The 22,722-nt window shown below is 35.6% G+C and overlaps 1 protein-coding gene across 1 annotated transcript in view; it reads right to left on the bottom strand.

The window, feature by feature from the left end:
• MSH4 (mutS homolog 4) overlaps positions 1 to 22,722 on the bottom strand; it is a 94,798-nt gene that overhangs the window by 66,918 nt on the left and 5,158 nt on the right. The window contains 6 exon segments of the mRNA XM_024734623.1: positions 628 to 695; positions 7,831 to 8,003; positions 12,850 to 13,023; positions 13,919 to 14,034; positions 17,080 to 17,190; positions 18,486 to 18,646. Of these exon segments, the coding sequence (XP_024590391.1) occupies positions 628 to 695; positions 7,831 to 8,003; positions 12,850 to 13,023; positions 13,919 to 14,034; positions 17,080 to 17,190; positions 18,486 to 18,646 (803 nt within the window).

Here is a 22,722-nt window from a genome sequence, read left to right as displayed (position 1 = left end):
ACCCTGCCACTAGGTTCATCAGTACCACTTTTTTTTTTTAGATTCCACATATATGTGTTAGCATACAGTATTTGTTTCTCTCTTTCTGACTTACTTCACTCTGTATGACAGACTCTAGGTCCATCCACCTCACTACAAATAACTCAATTTCGTTTCTTTTTATGGCTGAGTAATATTCCATTGTATATATGGCACTAAGTATTTAAATTTGTAAAATATCCAAAGACTTTGTTTCATTCCTAAATGTTAAGCATATTTGAAAACTAATCAAACTTCACATAATGATCACCTTTTAAAGGACCTTTGGAACTAAAACAATTTTTCTCTATTTATTAAGCAAATTATTGTCATCTAAGGTTTTTGAAAACTATATCCAAATTCTTTAAGTAAATATTTGATAAATGAAAATATACCAATTCCTCACCTAAGAAACTTTTAATTTTAAATATATCATATATGATAATACATTGAGGAAAAAAGTTTCCTTTAAAAAGGTATAATACTCCAGATATTAATAATGACGTACATTTCCAAAAGATTTTCATATTTTCCAATTGTTACATCATATTAAGACAAGTTATATCACATAAGGTATAACAATATAACATAATTTATACATAAACATACCGTGTCTTGCTTTGGAATTTGGACTAAAACAGAAAGAAGCTGCTCTGTATCAAGAAATCTTGCTAAAACTGAAACAAACAAACAGAAACTATGAGCAGTTAAACTTTGTTACATTTAAAAAATATACACTATGTAAAATATTATCCTCAAGTAATAGAACAGAACAGTTTTACCTGAAAATATTACTTGTTTGAATTATCTTCAACTATCTTACATTTACCAGGAGTAAACTAATAAATTCTAGTGGTCTTTTCCTAATTTTGATTACTCAGAACTTGTCTTCAAATTTTGCCACTGTTGATCACCCCTTCCTTCTTGAAACTCTACTTCTCTGACTTTTAGATGTTGCTTATCATAATTTTCTTCCCACCTTTTTGACTTCTAACTTTTCTACATGATACTTAAAAGATCAGAGAAGATTAGTTTAAAAGCATAGTTCAACCACTAACCATATAACCTTCCAAAAGTTACATAACTTCTCTGAACTTTAGTTGTTCTCATCTTTTAAATGTGGATAATAACATCTTCCTCCTAGGGTTGTAGTGAGGATTAAGTGCAATAACATGTGCATAGGGGTACCTTGCACATACCAGAGCTCAAAACTGTTATTTTATTCTTCTCAACTCATTTTCCAGCTTCAAGTACACTATAAAAGTATATGTATAGATAATTGGAATCTATCCCTTTTAAATGTCTCCAGGTTTTTTTTCTTTACCTTAAACTATAGTAACTATTTCTTAATGACTCATGGTTATTATCATCATTGTAATATGTGATCTCAAAAGTTTTTGTGTAAACGTATTGATACTTTCACAAAGTGGCCCCAAACTGTTATCCTTTAAAAAAAAGAACTAAATACAAAAATTTTATGTCACTTCTTTCTTGTTCAAATTTTTGATGTTCTTCAGCTTGCCTACCTCTAGAGCTGTGCCTCTTTCTAAATTACCACTTCTATGGTAATTATGTTAAAACTGTGGTTAAAAAATTAGAGTAAATAGGCTGAGTATACTATTATACTATTATATTATACTACCATGACATTTTATATGTGAGTCCACTAGTCAGACTCTCTTAAGCCCTCACATAGATTGGCCTTTCTCTTTTTCAGTCTCTTCCTTCTTCCTCTCCCCAAATCTACTGTAACAAACAAACAATGTTTCTAAAATAAGGATTTGACCATATATATTACTCTCTTGGTTTAGAATCATCACCTCCCTATGGATATCAGGATAAAATCCAAACTTCTTAGCATTATATAAAGGCTTTTCATAAACCAGCCTCAATTCTCATTTCCTGCCATTCCCCAAGGCTTCAAGTCATAAATAACTACTGGCCATGCCTTAAATACAGCAAGTTCTTTTATAACAATGTAAGTATAACTGCAGAAGCTTATGTTAACTCTATCTTTCTCAACTTCCCAGAAAAAGAAGTGTACCCTAGAAAGTAATGACTGCTCAGGATCACAGCAGCACCCATACCGGATCTTTATCCCAGCCACTGCATCCAAAACACATTTTTGTTACCCCTATGCACATCAACATACCTTGCTCAGGCATGTTCCCTTTGTCTTGAGTATCATTTCTAGAATTCTCCTGTTGTCAAAATCCTACTCATTCCCTTAAGACAGAGCTAAAATATTATCTCTGTGAATCCTGGATACTATATTTATCCCAGCTCCCTCCTCTATGTTTCCACAAAATATTAAATTATTACTGTGTTTTTCACACTGTATCATATTTATTTATTTAGAGTTCTGTGTCTCTAACATGAATGTAAGATCCCTGAGGACAAAAACTTATAACTTAATCTTCATGTTTTCATCCCTGTTGTAGAATGCCTACAAGAAAGTACGTACTGTACTTTTTATGAGGTTCACATTCTCATATTTTAATAAACTATAAAAATTACCCTTGTTCTGTATTCCTGCTCTCCTACTTTATTACATGTTAAGATAAATTATAAACTGTCAAGATAAAGAAAATATAGAAATATTTAACATTTGTAGATGCCAATTTAAAACTTTCTATTATAAGGAATTATAAAACTTAAAATATATGAAACTAAAGCTTCAAATAAAATCCAAGTTTTTCATTAAAATCTCATCATATTGAACATTATAATCTTTGGAACAACAGAATACAATTTTCAACATGTTTAATAATAAATCAATAGCTTAACAAATATGAACACCCATTATGTTCTAGACTCATATGGGAATCATCCAACAAAACATTCACTTACAATACTGTAAGATAAGTGCCATAACAAGATACTATAGACAACATATAGAAAAGATACCTAACATAGACTTGGGGAGTCAGAGAGGCTTCTAGAAGAAGTGACATCTAAACTAGGATGGTAAATTATGAACTGCAGTTGGCTAAAGAGTAGCTTGGGAGAAGAGGTTACAGAGAAGAAAGAGAAAAGATTCTAGACAAATATTACAGAGTACAAAAGCCAGAACATGATACACACTAAAACAGACACACAGATCAATGGAACAGAAATAAACCCATGCACATATGATCAATTAATCTATGACAAAGGAGGCAAGAATACACCATGGGGAAAAGACAGTCTCTTCAATAAATGGTGCTGGGAAAACTGGACAGCTACATGTAAAAGAATGAAATTAGAATATTTTCTCACACCATATACAAAAATAAACGCAAAATAGATTAAACACCTAAATGTAAGACCTGACACCATAGAACTCCTAGAAGATAGCATAGACAGAACACTCTTTGACATGAACGGTCAATATTTTTTTGGATCTGTTTCCTAAGGCAAAGGAAATAAAAATAAACAAATAAGACCTAATGAAACTTAAAAGCTTTTGCACAGCAAAGGAAACCACTGACAAAATGAAAAGACAGTCTACTGAATGGGAGAAAATATTTGCAAATGATATACTCGGGAAGGGGTTAATATCCAAAATATATAAACAGCTCAAATAATTCAATATCAAAAAAACAAATAATCCAATTAAAAAGTAGGCACAAGAACTGAATAGACATTTTTCCAAAGAAGACATACAGATGGCCAACAGGCACACGAAAAGATGCTCAACACTGCTAATCATCAGAGAAGCGCAAATCAAAACCATAATGAGATACCACCTGACACCTGTCAGAATGGCTATCATCAAAAAGACCACAAATAACAAATGTTGGCAGGGTTGTCAAGAAGAGGGAACCTTCATACACTGATGGTGGAAATGTAAATTGGTGCAGTCACTGTAGAAAACAATATGGAGGTTTCTCAAAAAACTAAAAATAGAACTACCATATGACTCAGCAATTCTACTGCTGGGTATATATCTGAAAAAAACAAAAACACTAATTTGAAAAGATGCATGCACCCCAATGTTCACAGCAGCATTACTGACAATTGCCAAGATATGGAAGCAACTTAAGTGTCCATCAACAGATGAGTGAATAAAGAAGATGTGGTATATGTGTGTGTACATATATATGGAATACTACTCAGCCATAAAAGAAGGATGAAATTTTGCCATTTGCGAAAACATGGATGGGTCCTGGAGGGTATTATGTTTAGTGAAATAAGTCAGGCAGAGAAAGACAAACACTTATACATGGAATCTAAAAAATAAAACAAACGAAAGAGTATAGCAAAACAGAAACAGACTCACAGATACAGAGAACCACCTAGTGGTTAACAATGGGGAGAGAGCAGGGAGGAGGGTCAAGAAAGGGGTAGGGGATTAAGCGGTACAAATTACTATGTATAAAATAAGTGAGCTACAAGGATATATTATACAGCATAAGGAATATAGTCATTATTTTGTAATAACTTTAAATGGAGTATAATCTATACAAATTTTGAATCATTATGTTGTACAACTGACGCTAATATTGTAAATCAACTATACCCCAATGGAAATAAATTAAATTAAAAAAATTTTAAAAGCCAGAACATGAGATAGGATATGTTCAAGTAACTAAAAGAAGTTCAATTATACTAGAAGGCAGAATGACAAGTGACGAGTAACAAGAGATGCTGTGGGAGATGATAAAGAAATAGCCATCCAGAAGAGTTTGGATTTTATCCTAAAAGTAATGAGAAGATAATGAAGGATTTTATGCAAGTGGATATGTGGTAGCCCCACAAAGATGTCCACATCTTAATCCCTGGAACCTTTGAATATGTTATCTGGTAAAGGGGACTTTGAAGATGGGATTAAGTTAAGCATCTTGAAATGGAGAGATTATTCTGGATTATTTGTTAGTCCCAAAGTAATCACAAGGGTCCTTATAAGAAGGAGGCAAGGAAATTCCCTGGCAGTCCAGTGGTTAGGGCTCTGTGCTCTCACAGCCAGGGGCCCAGGTTCTATCCCTGGTCAGGGAACTAAGATCCCACAAGCTGCGTGGCCAAAAAAGAAAAAAAAAAAAGAGGGAGGTAGGAGGATCAGTCAAAGAGAGAAGATATAAGGACAAAAGCAGAGGTCAGAAAGTAGAGAAGAAACTATTCTGCTGGCTTTGAAGATGGAGGAAGGGCCATAAGCCAAGGAATGTAGATGGCCTCTAGGAACTGGAAAGGCAAGGAAACAGTTTTGCCCCTAGAGCCTCCAGAAGAAACGGTGGACCTGCTAACACATTGATTTTAGCCCAGCAAAACTGATTTCTGACTTCCAGAACTGTAAGATAATAAATTCATGTTGTTTTAAGCCACTAAATTTGTGGTACTTTGTTACATCAACAACAAGAAACTAATGAAGAGTAATATGCTCAGATTTATATTTTCAAAAGATCTCTCAGGCTCTCATATAGAGAAGAGACTGTAAAGAACAAGACTGGAGGAGGAAGCCAAACAGAAGGCTGCTGCAATAAATCAGATTATAGATAAATGGTACCCCAGGCTGGAGCAGCAGCATTGGGAACAGAAGCTAAACATGCAAGAGATATATGGAAAAGAGACTTTGCAAAATTTGATGATTAATTTCAGGGAAGGGAAGTGTCGAGAATGACTTCCAGGTATCTGGTTTGGTAAACAGCTTGGATGTAGAGCTATTCTCTGAAATCAGAAGGGATTGATTTAGAAGGGAAGATGGCACAGTTTGGACACATTAAATGTGAGGTGATTAAGGAACATCTAATAAATGCTCAGTAGGCAATAAGATATATGGGGCTGAAGGTCTATAGAGATATCTGGACATGAGATGTAAATTTGGAAGTTACGAATACGTGAATGATAATTATAAGACCAAGAAGGTGGGTAAATCATATAATAAGAATATACAGGGTAAAAAGACAACCCAGGACATACCTTTGAAGAGCCATAGCATTTAGGGAACGAGCAAAGGAAAACAAGCCTAAAAAGAAGACTCAGAAGTCATTCTCACTTCCTTTTGAAAGAAAGGACTCTGGGGTTTTTACTGTGTTACCTGATCAATGACAGAGCTTTCTGAAGATATTCCAAGACAGTATACAGTCCTGTAGTCTATTTGGAAATAGTAAAGATAACATTACAAGGGAGATACCCCATTGGTTTTGACTGGATAGTCATAAACTCGTTAAAGAAATGAGTGACAGAGCTTAAAAAAAAGGAAACTCCAAAGAAATAGGAAGAAAACTAGGAACTGTATAATCACAGAAGCAAAGAAAGGCAGTAATTCAATAAGGAGAGATTTTTGGCAGCACCAAAGAAGCTGGATTTCAAATAGGAGAACTAATATGTGTCCATTAAATTTCAAAACAATGAGACTATGGGTGAACGTTTTAGGCTGGGTGCTCCAGAAGCAGAGGCTGAGATGAAGATTCATGTGCAAGTAATATATTAAGAATTTGCTTCCACGAGAAACCAATAAAGAAGACAAGAAGGACAGGAAAGAGAAAAAAAGCCAAACAAAAATATAATTTCAGGCAAACTCCTATGGAAGGTAACTTCAACCGATCCTGTAGAAGGCTTGTGGACTTTAAGTTACATTCGTGGTTTTTGCCAAAACAGTGTGAGACAGCTGGGCTTTCATACTCCCACAACATTCAATCATTTAAGGTCCACAAGGCACTTTTGGCACTCCGTGCCTGAGAGCAAAGCCCTCTAATAGCCTGAGGGCAGGCCTCTCAAGAGAGTCCAGGTATAGGCCATTAGAAGCAAAAGCACACATAGCAGGGAAAAGGGGCACAAAGAAAGGTAAAAGAGACCCAAGAAGATCTGGACAGAGAACCAACAATATCTGCTATAGTGACCTTGACAAGAGCAGTCTCAGTGCAGGAGTGAGCACAGAAACAAGACTGATTAAGACGTAGTGATGAACAGAAGATAGTGTGTGCAGAAAATTTGTTTTTCAACAAGATGTTTAATGGAACAAGAGAGATAAGGTGCTGCTGTGAACAAGGCTGACCAGTTAAAAAGTGGCCTTTTTGTACCTTTCCCAAAGCCTCACAAAATACACAGGAATATATAGAAAAAAATGAATATACAAAACAACATTGGAAATGCAGAGTCACAGTCAGTATAATGTCAGAATTTTGAAGAAATTATACTAATTAAAAGGTATTTAGAATTGGACTTAGGAAAACCTAAAGGCTGTAAATGCCTTCTAGATTTTCAAGTACCACTTCCGTTTAGACCTCCAGAGCAACATGAGGGGAGGTTGGGGAAGTGAGGTTATGGAAGACAGATCAAGTTGCTAGAAACCAGGAATTGGACTCGGATCAGTGCATATAAACTGCCCCTCCACCTACAGATTTAAAAAGAAAATTGCACTGCCATGCCAGTGAACAGATGCCAAGGGCAATTCTCTTACCTCATGTTATGAGTTGGATTGTATCCCCCAAAAAGAAACTTTGAAATTCTAAACCCTAGTATCTGAATGTGATATTACTTGGAAATTGGACCTTTGCTGATGTCATCAAGTTAAGATAAGGTCATTAGGATGAGCCTTAATCCAACAGGACTGGTATCTTTTCAAGAAGACAATGTATTTTGTTAAAAAATTTGTATTTGGGCTTCCCTGGTGGCGCAGTGGTTGGGAGTCCACCTGCGGATGCAGGGGACAAGGGTTCGTGCCCCGGTCTGGGAGGATTCCACATGCCGCGGAGCGGCTGGGCCTGTGAGCCATGTCCGCTGAGCCTGCGTGTCCGGAGCCTGTGCTCCGCAACAGGAGAGGCCACAACAGTGAGAGGCCCGCGTACCGCAAAAAAAAAATTGTATTTGTAAAAGTATATGATATTCATTTACCTGACTGAAGTCCAAAAAAGAGTTCCTCATCTTGAAGCAGTTCTTGAACACAATCTAACCTCATGTTAATGGTTTCAACATCAATTAGAGGTTCTAATATATTAGAACGAAGTCTTCTACTTCCTCCAGGAGTCTTAGTGTAATTTAGAACACCAAAGAGTGTGTGATTGCTCCTTTAAAAACACAAGTTAGGAAAATTTCATTAAGTATACTAAGGAAAATCCAATAAAACTGTAATTTAACTTTTAAAATAATCCTATAATCTACGGTAGTGATTCTCAAACTTTAATATGCATACAAATCACATGAGGATTCTGATTCAGTAGGTCTGGGATGAGGCTTGAGAATCTACGTTTCAAATACACTCTCAGGTATGCTGTCAGTCAGTGAAGCACACTTTAATTAACAAGATCAACAGAATCTTCCTGCATTTAGTTCATGGCTTTTTTCATAGATCAGTTAACAATACTCAGACTAATATAAAATATTCTAGTCCATGGCATTCCATCAATAATAGCAAGATATCAACAACACATCCTTAAGGGGAGAACTTTTACACTGATAAAATGAGTAATATAATCACTCTGTTCTAACTTAAGAAGTTAGAGAATTATAAGTAAAAGAGAAAGAAAGAAAATAATATCAGGTACAGAAACTGTTAAAAACAAACAAACAAACAAACAGAACTGTACAGAGAATGACCAGGAGGGTTGATTTAGTTAGGCTGGTTGAGAAAGACCTGTATGTATATTCAGCAGTTGAGTTAAGAAGGCATCCAGGCCAAGATGATGATGAGATGAGAATACTGATGACAATTGATGGTGAGTATAGCTAACATATAGTGAACACAAAGTATGTGCCAGGCCTTATTCTAAGCACTTTACATATATTGACTTACTTAATTCTAACAATGATGGTATGAGATAGATGCTATTATTAACATTTTACAAGGGAAGAAACTGAAACACAAAGAAATTAAGTAACTTGCCCAAGGTTTCCAAATAAGTGAACAAGAAAAGAGTTACTGTTTAAAAGGGCAAAACAGAACAGCAATTTAAGCCCAGGTAGTCTTTCTGGCTCCAGAACCAGAAAGAAGACCAAAGTTGGTGGAGCACTGCAAGTGAGGATAAGAATTAAGGGAGATGAATGAAGAAGTTGAAAGAGACCAGAACACATAAGTCCTTGTAGGCCACGGTAAAGAGTCTGAATTATATTCTAAATATAATAGGAGCTCTGGAAGATTTTAAGCAGGAAAGTTCTAAGATCTAATTTCTGGTTTAAAAGGATCACACTCTGGCCACTAGGTTGAGAATAGACTAACTGTAGGAGGGGAAGAAAGCAGAGAGACGAGTTAGGGGCTATTACACTATACAGCAGTCTAGGCTAAAATGATGGAGGTATGGGTTAGGGTTGTAGCACCGGAAATGCTAAGAAGTGATCCAGAATATGTATGTACTCTAAAGGTTGAGTCAGGAGGATTTACTGACATACTGACTCTGGGTTAAGAGAGGAAAGGAAATAAAAATGACTCAAGTAATCAGACTGCCAAATTTTTGGTATATCAATTTAAACAAATTTTTAGGGAACTATTCAAATCAAGTCCTGGCTGGGAGTGGGGGTCATCATAGGTAAGTCACAGGCACAATTTTGAGAACTTGTCTTCTGCAGGAACAAAGGAGGTGGGGAGCATACCTAAATCTGCCATTTGCTATAGAAATCAATGGGTGAAACAGTATGCTGAACAAGTAACAAATCCATCGAAGCATTAGAGCTATTCAGACAGTTCAGTAGATAGCATGCCCATCTTTTAACCTAATATTCTTTGGTTCAAGTCTGTGAAAAGACCTCAATTTCTTCTTTCAACTATAATACGAACTCTTGGAGATCAAATATCCTATCATTTAATATATAGCAGGAACTCAAGCAATGTTTGACAATGATAATGGTAAACAATGATTAACTATGAAATGTGACAAAGTAAAACTGAGTACAAAACCTTCTGTAATAATTACCAGCCTTGGTTATTGACTGTCTACGTTACCCCATGTTATTTTAATTTATAAAGTCAATGACAGAGTACTTTATCCAGATATTATTTTATCCCTTTTTTCCTAGCAATAGAAAAAATATTATTTATTCACTAAGCTGAAAAGGAATAATTACAATTAATTATAAACTCCTTTAAAACGTTATAATTTTAGACCATCATTATTCAGTGGAACTACAAAGGTGTTGAGGTCACTACACTGACAATGACAAATAGTATACACAGTACTATTCTTACCTTTACTAAAAGTAGTGCCAACAGTACCTAGATAGATCTAAACTGTTCTTGATGATTAAAGTAAATAATTAAAAAAATTAGATATTATAGGTTTCTAAGTTTGTAACTGTAAATAATGTCTGGAGATTTCACATAATTAAAAGTGAAACCAAGATAAGAGCACACAAAGTGACAGAAATACTTAAACACTATGGCTCTGAAATTGGCAGTGAGCACCTTAAGGTTTCAATTGTATAAAGTACTCTTTATTCTGTTCAGTACTCTTAATACTAAAATTTATTATTATTTTAAGTTTATCCGTTTCATTGATATCCAAAGTTATATTTAAGTACTGAAAGCTGAGATTTTACTCCAAGCTTACTTACTCCCAACTTGTACTTTACCAAAGTAAATAGCTTATGGTTTCCTTGCACATACCATATTGCTATATTGAAAATCATGCTTTCAAGACTTTGTTATTCACTGTCTTACTATCTTTTCTACTTCTTAATCTGGATAACTTCTTTTTTTTAAAATTATTTATTTATTTTTGGCTGCATTGGGTCTTCGTTGCTGCGTGTGGGCTTTTCTCTAGTTGCGGAAAGCGGGGGCTACTCTTCGTTGTGGTGCACGGGCTTCTCGTTGCAGTGGCTTCTCTTGTTGTGGAGCACGGGCTCTAGGAATGTGGGCTTCAGTAGTTGTGGCTCGTGAGCTTTAGAGCACTGGCTCAGTAGTTGTGGCGCACGGGCTTAGTTGCTCCACAGCATGTGGGATCTTCCCGGGCCAGCGCTCGAACCTGTGTCCCCTGCATTGGCAGGTGGATTCTTAACCACTGCGCCACCAGGGAAGCCCATGGATAACTTCTATTTATACTTCAAATCTCATATCAGGGAAAAAAAACCCTCATGTCGGGTATTATCTTCTCTAGAAAGCCTTTTCTAATTACTTCCCTTTTACTCCTTAACTAAGCCCAGTTAACTTTCTTTCTCTGCTATGATCCCATCATTTTTTTATGCAAACTTTCATATCACTATACAGTTGTCCCTTGGTACCTGTAGGGGATTGATTCTAAGACCTCTAGCGGATACCAAAATCCGAGGATGCTTAAGTCCCTTATATAAAGTGGCCTACTACAGTGGGCCCTCCATATCCACAGGTTCCATATCTGTGGTTTCAACCAACTGTGGGTCGCTAGGCTACGGAGGGCCTGATGTACTTAGTACATGTTAATGATACTATGATACTATGCATCTCCTCCTTTAGACTGTAATTCCTCAAGGAGAAAAACCATTACTCACTAATTCTTTGTACCAAATTTAACTCATATTAAACTATACAGGTTTATGCCTACTATAAGCACCACCACAGGTTGATTACATTATCTTCTAATAACATTTTGATTCTAGTTTAGGTATCCCAACCACTATGAAATCTTATAAACACTGTGTGTGTGTGTGTGTGTGCGCACACACATGGGCAATCTCCCATTCTCGCTCTTATTCATGCTTACCATAAATATCCTCTAAAGCTAACAGTAAACCAATAAAACGAGCAATCTAGTTATACACAAAGACCAAGTTGATTCAACTATTTTCACCTTCTCAAATGATTATGTAGTCCCTTGAATTTCCTGTATTTAATGCTTTTAAAACTTGTTATTTTAACTTTGTAGTATTCTGCACACAACTTTTTTTATTATGGTAAAACATAAAACACAAACTTTAGCACTTTAACCATATTAAGCACACAAGTCAGTGTCATTAGGTACACTTGCAATATTGTGCAACCATTACCATCATTCATTTCTCATCATCCCAAACAGAAACTCTGAATCCATTAAACAATAACTCTCCCATTCCCCACTTCCCCCAGCCCTGGAAACCTGTCTACTTTCTGTCTCTATAAATTTGCCTATTCTAGGTACTTCATATAAATGGAATCATAAAATATTCTTCCTTTTGTGTCTGGCATATTTCACTTAACATGATGTTTTCAAGGTTCATACATCTCGTGGCATGTATCAGAATTTCATTCCTTTTTAAGGCCGAATGATATTCCACTGTATGTATACACCTTATCTGTAGACATCTTATTTTATCAGTCACTCATTGATGGTTTGTTTCCACATTTTGGCTACTATGAATAATGCTGCTATGAATATTTGTGTGCAAGTATCTGTTTGAGTCCCCATTCTCAATTCTTTCAGGTATATACCAAGAAGTAGAATGTCTGGATCATATGGTAATGCTATGTTTAACTTTTTGAGGAACCACCATGTGATTTTCCAAAGTGAATGCACCATTGTACATTCCCACCATAAATGAATTAGGATCCTAATTTCTCCATAGACTCACCAACAATTATTTTCCATTTACTTAATAATAACCATCCTAATGGGTGTGAAGTGGTAATTGTGGTTTTGATTTGCATTTCCCTAATGACTAGTGACGTTGAGCAACTTCTTAAGTGCTTATTGAACCTCTGTATATCTTCTTTGGAGAAATGTCTGTTCAAGTCTTCTACCTAGTTTTGAAATGGGTTGTTACTTTTTTTTTCTTGTTTAGTACAAATATATTTTTAAAACCTGATTTTGGTGAAACATCTGAGCAGCTTACCCACAATGGTGTAAGGGTTAAAAATATGTTTATTCAATATTTCTCCATCAAACGATTTAAAGAAATGTAAAGTAACTATTCATAGAAAAATATGACATAATATACTGATACATTTTCTAAGAAAAAAATAGATGATCTTACCTAGAGTCTTGATTATTAATTATTAATTCGAGGTTTTGGGTTGATGATGAATCTATCATAGCTGTCTGTTCACTACCCTGGAAACAAATCTTCAGCGATTTTGGTGCGTAAACTGAATTTTGAATAAATTCAACATATTTTAATAAAGCTGCAACAGCTGCAAGGCAGTAATACCTGTAAAGTGACCGAAGATACATCACTATAAATCTTTGGAATAAAAAAAAGTATTGCTATAAAAGAAAACATTTATTTCACTTTAATATTAGCAAAATTATAAATATTTGCATAGCATTGCTTAAAATCAAAGGGAAAAAGCACACCAAGTGTTCCTGATTTTTGATAACTAGTTAAATTACCTCTAAAACATAAAAGTTGATAAAAAGAGACAATTTTCTAAAGTCTGAGACTTAAGGGATATTAGACTCCCAATAGGTCACATGTTAGAAGTCAACATTCAATGGTAATTTGTGTCAATTTTTGATGTACCATTCTAAGTACACATTCAAATAATGTTGAAAAAGTCTGAGAGTTGTAAAGGTACAGTCAGGAGGTCCCAATGTATAGGAAAGCATGTTTTGATCTCCGTGACAGTAGTTGTCATGATTAACTGAGCGAACAAGTTGTCCAACCTGGATCAAAGTAAGTATCTGTTCAGCATGTTATAAGAAATATCCATTCCAAAAATATCATTCCCTGTCTCATTCGGAAGGAGTAAAGGTATGAAGTAACAGGAACACAGCTTTAACTGTGTTTCATTTCTGTACCCTCACATTTCTAGTTTGCAGTAGCTACTTGAGCTTTTCAATTCAAAGTAAAGTGAGCAGGAACCATTAAGGCAGTAGATTATGACTAATTTGGAGAAATTCCATAAAAGTTTAGTTAGCAAGATACGCCTTGTATATAAATTTTAGTTAACTATTTTACTATTTCAATAATTACTGAGTGTGTTTTATAAGCCAGGCACTTTTCTAAGTGGTAGGGAATATAGCAAAGAATAAAACACACAAAAGACCTTTTCGTCCTGGAATACACACCAGAGATTTACTACTTGCCCTAAATTTTAACTTACTTGGATTGAACCTCCATTAGGACAGTGTTGAATTCTGTTATGCATAATTGTTCAATGTACTCTAATCCTTTTGTTTCATTGAAGTATTTCCTTTGGATAGTAGTGAAATTAACGTTCTGAAAAGAATTTTTAATTTCAAAATAAATTTTAAGTTTCATGCACTTGCCCAAAGCTGCTTTCTTAAATACATGCTCATACATGGGTAGATGACTTAAATATTGAATAAAGTTTATTTTTCATTATTTATTGTTTTCTAGAGTTAAATAAGAAGTTTTCTTAGTTATTTACAAAAAGAATGATGGTCTGTCTTGCTAAGTGAATTATAGCAGTCTGTAGCTCTTATTAAGCCATATTTACATGAAATTTAAGTAAATAAAAAATAAACATGAGAGTCTCTGACTCCTATTAATTTTATTCTACAGCAACAACAGCAACAAAGGTTTTATATTCAGCCTCATATACACTATCATAATTTAGAGAGGGTAAATCTTTGTAATACACTAGCTGGGGAAGCCAAAAATACCAATTCCAGCTATCAAATCTATGAAATGCTATCTACATAAGGTGAATTTAATTTATAGAATAAAGAAAAGCAGATAATGGAACTTTTTTTAAAAGAGAAAAAAAAATGCATGCAGCTGCAGAGTACAAGGTCTGCCTACTTTGAATAAAAGTAATAGGTAAGAAAGGTATTAATAATATAATAACAATGGACCGTGAAAGAGCTGCAAGGCTGCAAAAAAAAGTCATAATCAGGTAGGGAATTTGTTATGTGCCAAGATTGTTTGAAGAGTTATCTCATTCAATCTTCCCAATAACCCTATGATGTAAGTTTTGTATCAATATTAAGTACAATCTTCCTCTAAGTCAAATTCTGAGAAGTCAAGCAACTTTTCTAATATACAATTGGTATGTTCCAGAGCTGAGACTTGAATTTGGATTTCTTTGACTAAAAAGTCCATGTTCCTTACATTTCATATTGCTTCTTATTTAATTGAGGTCTTTTTATGGTAAGTGTGATGATAATGATAACAATAACATTGATTTTCCCCCCTGTTTATAATGCTTTTATATCAAATATTTCTATGGCTCTCTCTCTCACTCCTATCAGGACTTTGCCCAAATGTAACCTCATCAGTGAGACCATTTCTGATTACCTTATATAAAATATCAATTCTCTAGGAGGTAGATACTATTATTGTCCCTATTTTACTGACGAATAAAAACTGAAGCTTAGAGAGGTTAACTTAATTTGCACACAGTCATTTAGGATCAGGATTTGAGACCACAACAGTATAGCTCCTCTATTCTTTTTCTTTTTTTAATTTATTTATTTATGTATTTATTTATTTTGGGCTGCGCTGGGTCTTCGCTGCCGCCCACGTGCTTCCCCTAGTTGTGGCGAGCGGGGGCTACTCTTCGTTGTGGTGCGCTGGCTTCGCATTGTGGTGGATTCTCTTACTGTGGAGCACGGGCAGTAGGCACACGGGCTTCAGTAGTTATGGCACGCGGCCTCAGCAGTTTCGACGTGCAGGCTCTAGAGCGCAGGTTCAGTAGTTGTGGGGCACGGGCTTAGCTGCTCCATGGCATGTGGGATGTTCCCAGACCAGGGCTCAAACCTGTGTCTCCTGCACTGGCAGGCGGATTCTTAACCACTGCGCCACCAGGGAAGTCCCTGGCTCCTTTACTCTTAAGCACTATGCTACATTGCCTTACATCTCAAGCGTAGTAAATGTAGGTTGTTTTCGCCTTTGGAGGATTCATCTATCCCACATTCTATGTTGGTCTGTCCATGTAGGACTGTCAATTACAGTACTCTGTGCCCCACAGCAAAAAGCAAATGACCTGGGATTAATCAATCATAGTGCTTTTACCCCCAGAAACAGTGATTAATCTAACATGTGGGAACACGAACAAAGCAGGAACAGTCGGGGTCCTTCTCTTGAATTCATATGTGGACACTGGAAGGAAGAAGTTAGTTTTTACTCTCAGTTGACTAAGCTGAGTTGACATCAGCCTGGAGCCATGAGCAATCATTTTATTAAACCTCATAGAAAGATGGCAGTAGAGATGAGAGTAAGGATAGGATCTATCCAACCATTTGGCTTCCCAGTTATATAAGCCAACAAATTTACTTTTTCACTTAAGCTACTTTAAGTTGAATTTCTGTTATTCACAACCAAAGGACTTAGAATGCTTAATCAGTACAAAATAATGAAGGTATATGGAAAGGTATACATAAATAAGGGTGATGAAAAGAGGTCTAAAGTCATGAATGAAAGAGATAAAGAGTCCTGTCTAATAGAGACAGTAGGTTTACAATAGGAACCATTTCTGGCAATGAGTCAAAGACAGCTGAGCTACATTGGATCTCTAAGAGCACAAGAAATCTTATATGACTGTAGATGCTGAATATATTAAGAACTATAAAGAACTCATTGGACCATAATCTCAACTTGGTTTCAAATGGTTAAAGATTAAGTCTACAATGAAATATAATATTCTGAAAATAATATGCACTTCTCAAGAACTATTCTAACTGCAATGCTGCCTACTTGGTTCAGAACCACAGCCTCCATTCCACAAAGCAGGGAGATGTGCTAAAGGGAAGAAATAAACCGGATGGTAGACAGGCCCTTACTGAGAGGGAGAGCGTTGGCTGGATAAGGTTCCAGAGCACTTCCCTGTCACAGTCCCACAGACGGTGAGACAGTATGTGTTGCCAGGGGAAGCTGTAACAATTCTATAATATAAATCAAATTCTCCAAAAGAAAAAGTACTTGCTGATAGTTGCTATCCCCTAGAAGAATAAGAACTTCACTTTCAACCAGTCTGGCAGCACAATAACTACTTTCCAGGAAGCTATACCTAAGGAAATCCATGCTTTCTCTAAGTGTCTGCTTCCTGTATACTCTGGGAAACCTCCTTATTACCTAAAAGATTTTTCCTTTTTTGCAAAGTATATCAAGGGTACCAAATCAAATAAGTGAATTCCTTGTCATTTTTATTATATGTATTAATAGTCCCTAAGCTTAGGATTTGTACTTAGTGAGTACTTTAGGGTAAAGATACCCAAATTATTGTTCTTTAGGATGATATTATAAAATGGATTTTAAATAAGACAATCTTGAATGTTACTACTGAGAATAAAAATCACTTACCTTGAAATTTTCTGTGATGAGAGTAAACAACTTGGTTGACTTCCCCACAACACAAGCAGTATTTGACATTATTATTTCCAAAGGTGATAAAATTTTGAGTTTAGTGATCACCTAAAATTGTTTGAATAATTTCTTAAATGTAAGCTTAGGATTCTCTAAAACCAAAAAAGTTTCGTATTTTTCTGAGAGATAAAATTAAGTCAGAGACATACAAAATCACAACTGGTCTAATTATATGTTTCAATTAAATATACTTCTAATGGTAATATGTCAAACATACATCCTATAAAATTATCAATACAAAATATTATCATAAGCATAGGCTATATTTTACTCACAATAGTTTGTATCAGCTCTAAGCCCCCAAATAATTTGAACATATCAAATATGTATTCCTAAAAGAAATTTTTTTAAATAAATTCATCTACTCGGTATTTTATTCATCTCCATGAAAAACATAAACATTCAATAGCGTAACTATGGTGATTCAATCAATATGGCCACATGGGTACAGCTTAGAAGTTGAAAAGTACAGAAACACAGATGAGAAACATCTGCTTTATGACTGATGCTTTTCACAGTCTAAGATGCATTTCTTAGAACTATTCTAGACACAGAAATACTTTATCAATATACTGAACATTCCCATTTTTTAAAAAAACTTTTATCCTATTCTTTTTAAATTGCACAGAAATGTGAAATACCCAGATATGCAGTACTAATATCATTTAGATTGTTAGGTATATTAAAAAATTAATTATTAGGTAGGAAAAGGAAGTCTACATACTGGGAAACATAAAGGGGAATTAGGGAAAAAATAAAGAATAAAACATTAAAAATAACATAGCATTTAATATGTTTTAATAATAGTAATGGGGTCAAATAACTTTTTTGAATTAGGAGTAGAGTACCTCTACCTGATAAGTCACACAAATTCCCATAACAACAGGCCAGTGGCCCAAGTTAATGATGAGTGATAGGAAGTGAAGGCAAGAAGTTGAGAGACTTAAATTATGACTGGTCTAAGACACCAGTTTCCCTTATCTCTGGAAAATAAAATTCAAATACAGTTCAGTGGAAACAACCCTCTGGAGATAGCATTATTACATATGTTATCTTTGGAATGAGTCCAAGATTTATTAATTTGAAGCTATTAATTTTAGAAACTAATATTAATAGTAATTTGGAATATTTAAGTAACACCAAAATATGTTATTTTAGAACAAAATAATATTAAAAAATTAAAATCAGATGTAAAACTTTATTGTTATTCAGAGTAACCTACATTGGTGCAATAATGAATAACCATTATTCTACCAAAAAGTAAACCAATTAGGAAAGCACTGACTTGAAAATCTGCAAAGTGCCCTCTAGATGAACCATTTTCTAGGAGTATAAATACTTACCTTTGCATATGTTGTGTTGTCTGCAAACTGAGATAATATAATTTGTGGGCTTTTTAAATCAATACTTGCCATTCCTATTTCACCTCTGGCAAGTCCTCTCCCTTCTACAACAGCTACAATAACTGATGGAGAGTGTGCAGAAACTGCAGATGAGGATGTAGCTATTAAAAAAAATGTTTAAAGAAAATGTATAAACATTAACAATACTTTCTAGTTCTTTCTCATAAAATCTCAAAGCACCAAGTCTAGGACACAGCTATTACTAACCAAGAAAAAAAATCTCGTTTTGCTCATCAAAATATATCTTTCCATATATCCAGACCAAATAAAAATGTTAATTCTCTATTTTGCCAAAACTTAACTTCACATTTAGAAATAATAAACTTATACATTGTCTTATTTTGCATTTTATTGGAATGGAATGAAGTCATAAAGAAACACTAAATTTGCGATCAGAAAACATATTATTTATCTTACCTTGTCATTTGAGAGCTATATGAATTTGGGCAAATTATTTCATAATAAATAATCATATATCACAAAATATAATATTAATACCTGCCCTACCTAACTCAAGAGGTAGCTGAAACACTCAAATGGGATAATAATATATATCAATGCATTTTATAAAGTATAAAACATTATATGACTATAAACTCCATTTATGAGATATCTGTGTAATGCTGGATATTTTATTAATGTGCCAAGAATGTTCCAAGTTCTTTACTTGAATTAACTTTACTTCTCATGATTCTATCAACAGACATCATTATTTTCTCCATTTGCTTTTCAGGAGACTGAAGCATGAATGGAACTGGTAGAACTTGTATACAGGCAGCCTGGTTCCAGACCTGGTGCTCTTAACCACTACATATATTAGTGATTTTGAGATCTATGCCTGACAAACCATATATATTCAGGTAAGTAGTTTAACCTTTCTAAATTTACCATTTCTTTATCTGTAAAGTGGAAATACCAAACCTTTTTAATAAAGTTGTTATATAAGAATTAAACATAATATAGAAAGGTTTTATAAAGTATTTGAAATTATAAGGCATTATTCATGGATAACAAAAAGACTACTAAACATACCTAAATTTTTATTTTCAAAGAAGCAAAATTGTCTTTTATCCCCTTTGCAACCTTTCAATATACCTTTTCTCCCCTCCTCACCCTCTCTAATCTAGAATCCTTTTTTGTTTTCTATTCTGTTATAACACCTACAAAATTATTTTTACATTTATGCTATCTTAGTCAGTAGTCAACTTAAGAGTTCATTTAAAAATCTATTGTGTCTAGATCTCAGAACCTTTTTTGCCATTAAAGCCTTGTTATACGTGGTGATTGAGTTTATATTAGATCTATAGAAGTCAATTTAAGTTCTGCAATTGAATATGACCTTCCCATTCTTAACTGGAAACTTAATATCAAGTTTCAGTACTTGGAAATTCAGTACACACAGAAGACATCTCCCTTAAACTTTAAAAGAACATTTACGCTGTTATCCCTCTGTTATAAGTAATACTAAAATAAGCATCATAGTACATAAAGCTTTTTTCTGGGTCTCTTATTATTTCCCTAAATTGGCTCCTTATAAGTCAAATTACTGAAAAAAGGAAAACCATCACTTTTAAAGGATCGCACATATATTGCCACATTTCTTTTCAGGATTGTACCAACTTTTAATTCCATCATCAGTATATGAGAAAAACCAATCTTACTGAATCCTTACCATTACTAACTTCTGCAATGTATTATTATTGTTGTTATTATTATTATTAGCTAGTTTAATGGACTGGTGCTTTAAATGTGTATTTTTTTTAATTACTATCAAAATTGAACTTCACTTAATATATCCATTTGTTTTCTATATTTTGAGATGTTTACATCCTTTTTGCACAATTTTTACTAGGTCTTAATGTTTTTCAACCTGTTTCTTTGAGAATCTTGTAAATCAATGACAACAACTTATAGTTGCTACCAATCTTGCTATTTTTTTTTTTTTTTTTTTTTTTGGTACGTGGGCCTCTCACTGTCGCGGCCTCTCCCGTTGTGGAGCACAGGCTCCGGACGCACAGGCCCAGCGGCCATGGTTCACGGGCCCAGCTTCTCCGCGGCATGTGGGATCTTCCCGGACCGGGGCACGAACCCGTGTCCCCTGCATCGGCAGGCGGACTCTCAACCACTGCGCCACCAGGGAAGCCCAATCTTGCTATTTTTGATGTCACAAAGATTTTTGTTTTTGTATAGAAAGTCTTTTCCTTTATAATTTCTTCCATTACTTTTCTGCTACGAAACTCCTCCTTCATTGAGACATTTGATATTCACTACTATTTTCTTCTAACTTTTTGAGTTGTTTAGTTCATTTTGATCTCTCATTTGGGCAGAACTTTGAGCAGTACATTTGGTTCTCCACCTTGTCTGGCTTGTCTGGAATGAAAGATAACCAGAAGTACAGACTTAGACTCATTCATAAGCAGTTGCTAATGGTTTAGCTGAATGGTCAGGGACTTGGAAGGAACGGAACTGGAAGATAGTGACAAGGAAAGTTGGGGAAGAGGTATGTGGATGGATCTCTTAGAACGGGCATAGACTTTGAAAATATTTGTCTCATGTGAATGCTCACCAAAGGGCATCCACTGTAAAGGAGACTCTTGATAACAGTGGACAAAATGATACACCCTATGATGTCAATTAGCCTCTTTTCCCAGCCACCAGTGTTTCCTTAATAGACCCATGAACAAATCGGCCATGGTGGCATGGTGGCCATGGTGGCAAGAATGGAAACTATGCATCAGCTCAACAACGTGAACTTCCTCTTACGAAGGCTGACCTGGTTAACCCCTCTGCTGGCCAGCAGCAGCGATCAACATAAATGCCCCATACAGTACCATTCCCCAGAGGAACAACATACCACCTGATGGTAGGTTGATTACACTGCATTTCTTCCATCAAGGAGGGAGCAGATATTTGTCCCCACTGGAAAAAACACATATTTTAGATGCAGATTTGCCTTCCTTGCCCACAGTGCCTCTGCCAGCATCACAATCTATGAACTTACAGAGTGCCTTATCCACCATCATGGCATTTCACACAGTATTGCATCTGATCAAGGAACTCACTTCACAGCAAAAGAAAAAAATGCATCAATGGACTCTGGCCCATTGAAACAACTGGTTTTACCACATACCCCATCACATAGAAATGCCTGGCTTAGCTGAAAGGCAGAATGACTTACTGAAGACTTAATGCCAATTGGAAGACAATATCCTAAAAGAATGGGGCTCTGTCTTACAGGATGCAGTTTATACTTTGAATCACAGATGCTGTATTCCTCATAACCAGAATACACAGGTCCAAGAATCAAGAGGAGGAAATAGGAGTGACTATTCTCACTTCACTATTATCCTGATCAACCCACCCAAAGAATATTTGCTTCCCATTCTGGCAACTTTGAGCTCTGCTGATTTGGAGATCTTGGTCTCCACAAGGTTATTGGTTCCACCAAGTGACACAGCAATGATTCCACTGAATTGGAAGATGAGACTGCCAACTGTCCATCTTAGGCTCCTTATTTATGCTACTGAACCAATAGGCAAAAAAAGGGGGGGAGGGGGTATCTATGGATGGGGTGGTTGCTCCTAACTGCCAAGGGGATATCATGTCGCTATACACAATGGAGGCAAAGTGGACTATATATGGAGCTCAGGGGGTTCTCTAAGGCAGCGGTCCCCAACCTCTTTTGGCACTGGGGACTGGTTTCGTGGAAGACAATTTTTCCATGGATGGGGGAGGGGGTAGGTTCAGGCGGTAATGCAAGCGATGGGGAGTGATGGGGAGCGGCTGTAAATATAAGTAAAGCTTCGCTTGCTCACCCGCCACTCACCTCCTGCTGTGCAGCCCAGTTCCTAACAGGCCATGGACAGGTACTGGTCCACGACCCGGGAGTTGAGAACCCCTGCTCTAAGGCACCCCTTAGTATTTCCAATAGTAAATGTTATTGGAAAACTACAGCAACCAATAAGAGGCAGAATGACCAAGGACTCAGACCCTTCAGGAATGAAGGTCTGGATCATTCCACCCGTATTGCTGCAGGTAAGGGAAATATAGAATGGGTAGTGGAAGGAAGCCATAGATATCAACTATAACCTCGTGACCAATTACAGAAATACAAACTGCAGGGCTTCCCTGGTGGTGCAGTGGTTGAGAGTCCGCCTGCCAATGCGGGGGACACGGG

Source organism: Neophocaena asiaeorientalis, unplaced genomic scaffold (genome assembly GCF_003031525.2).
Source record: "Neophocaena asiaeorientalis asiaeorientalis breed wild unplaced genomic scaffold, Neophocaena_asiaeorientalis_V1.1 scaffold15, whole genome shotgun sequence".
Taxonomy (NCBI): domain Eukaryota; kingdom Metazoa; phylum Chordata; class Mammalia; order Artiodactyla; family Phocoenidae; genus Neophocaena; species Neophocaena asiaeorientalis.
The sequence above is the reverse complement of the archived record's forward strand: the minus strand, read 5'-3'. Positions and strand labels throughout refer to the sequence as shown.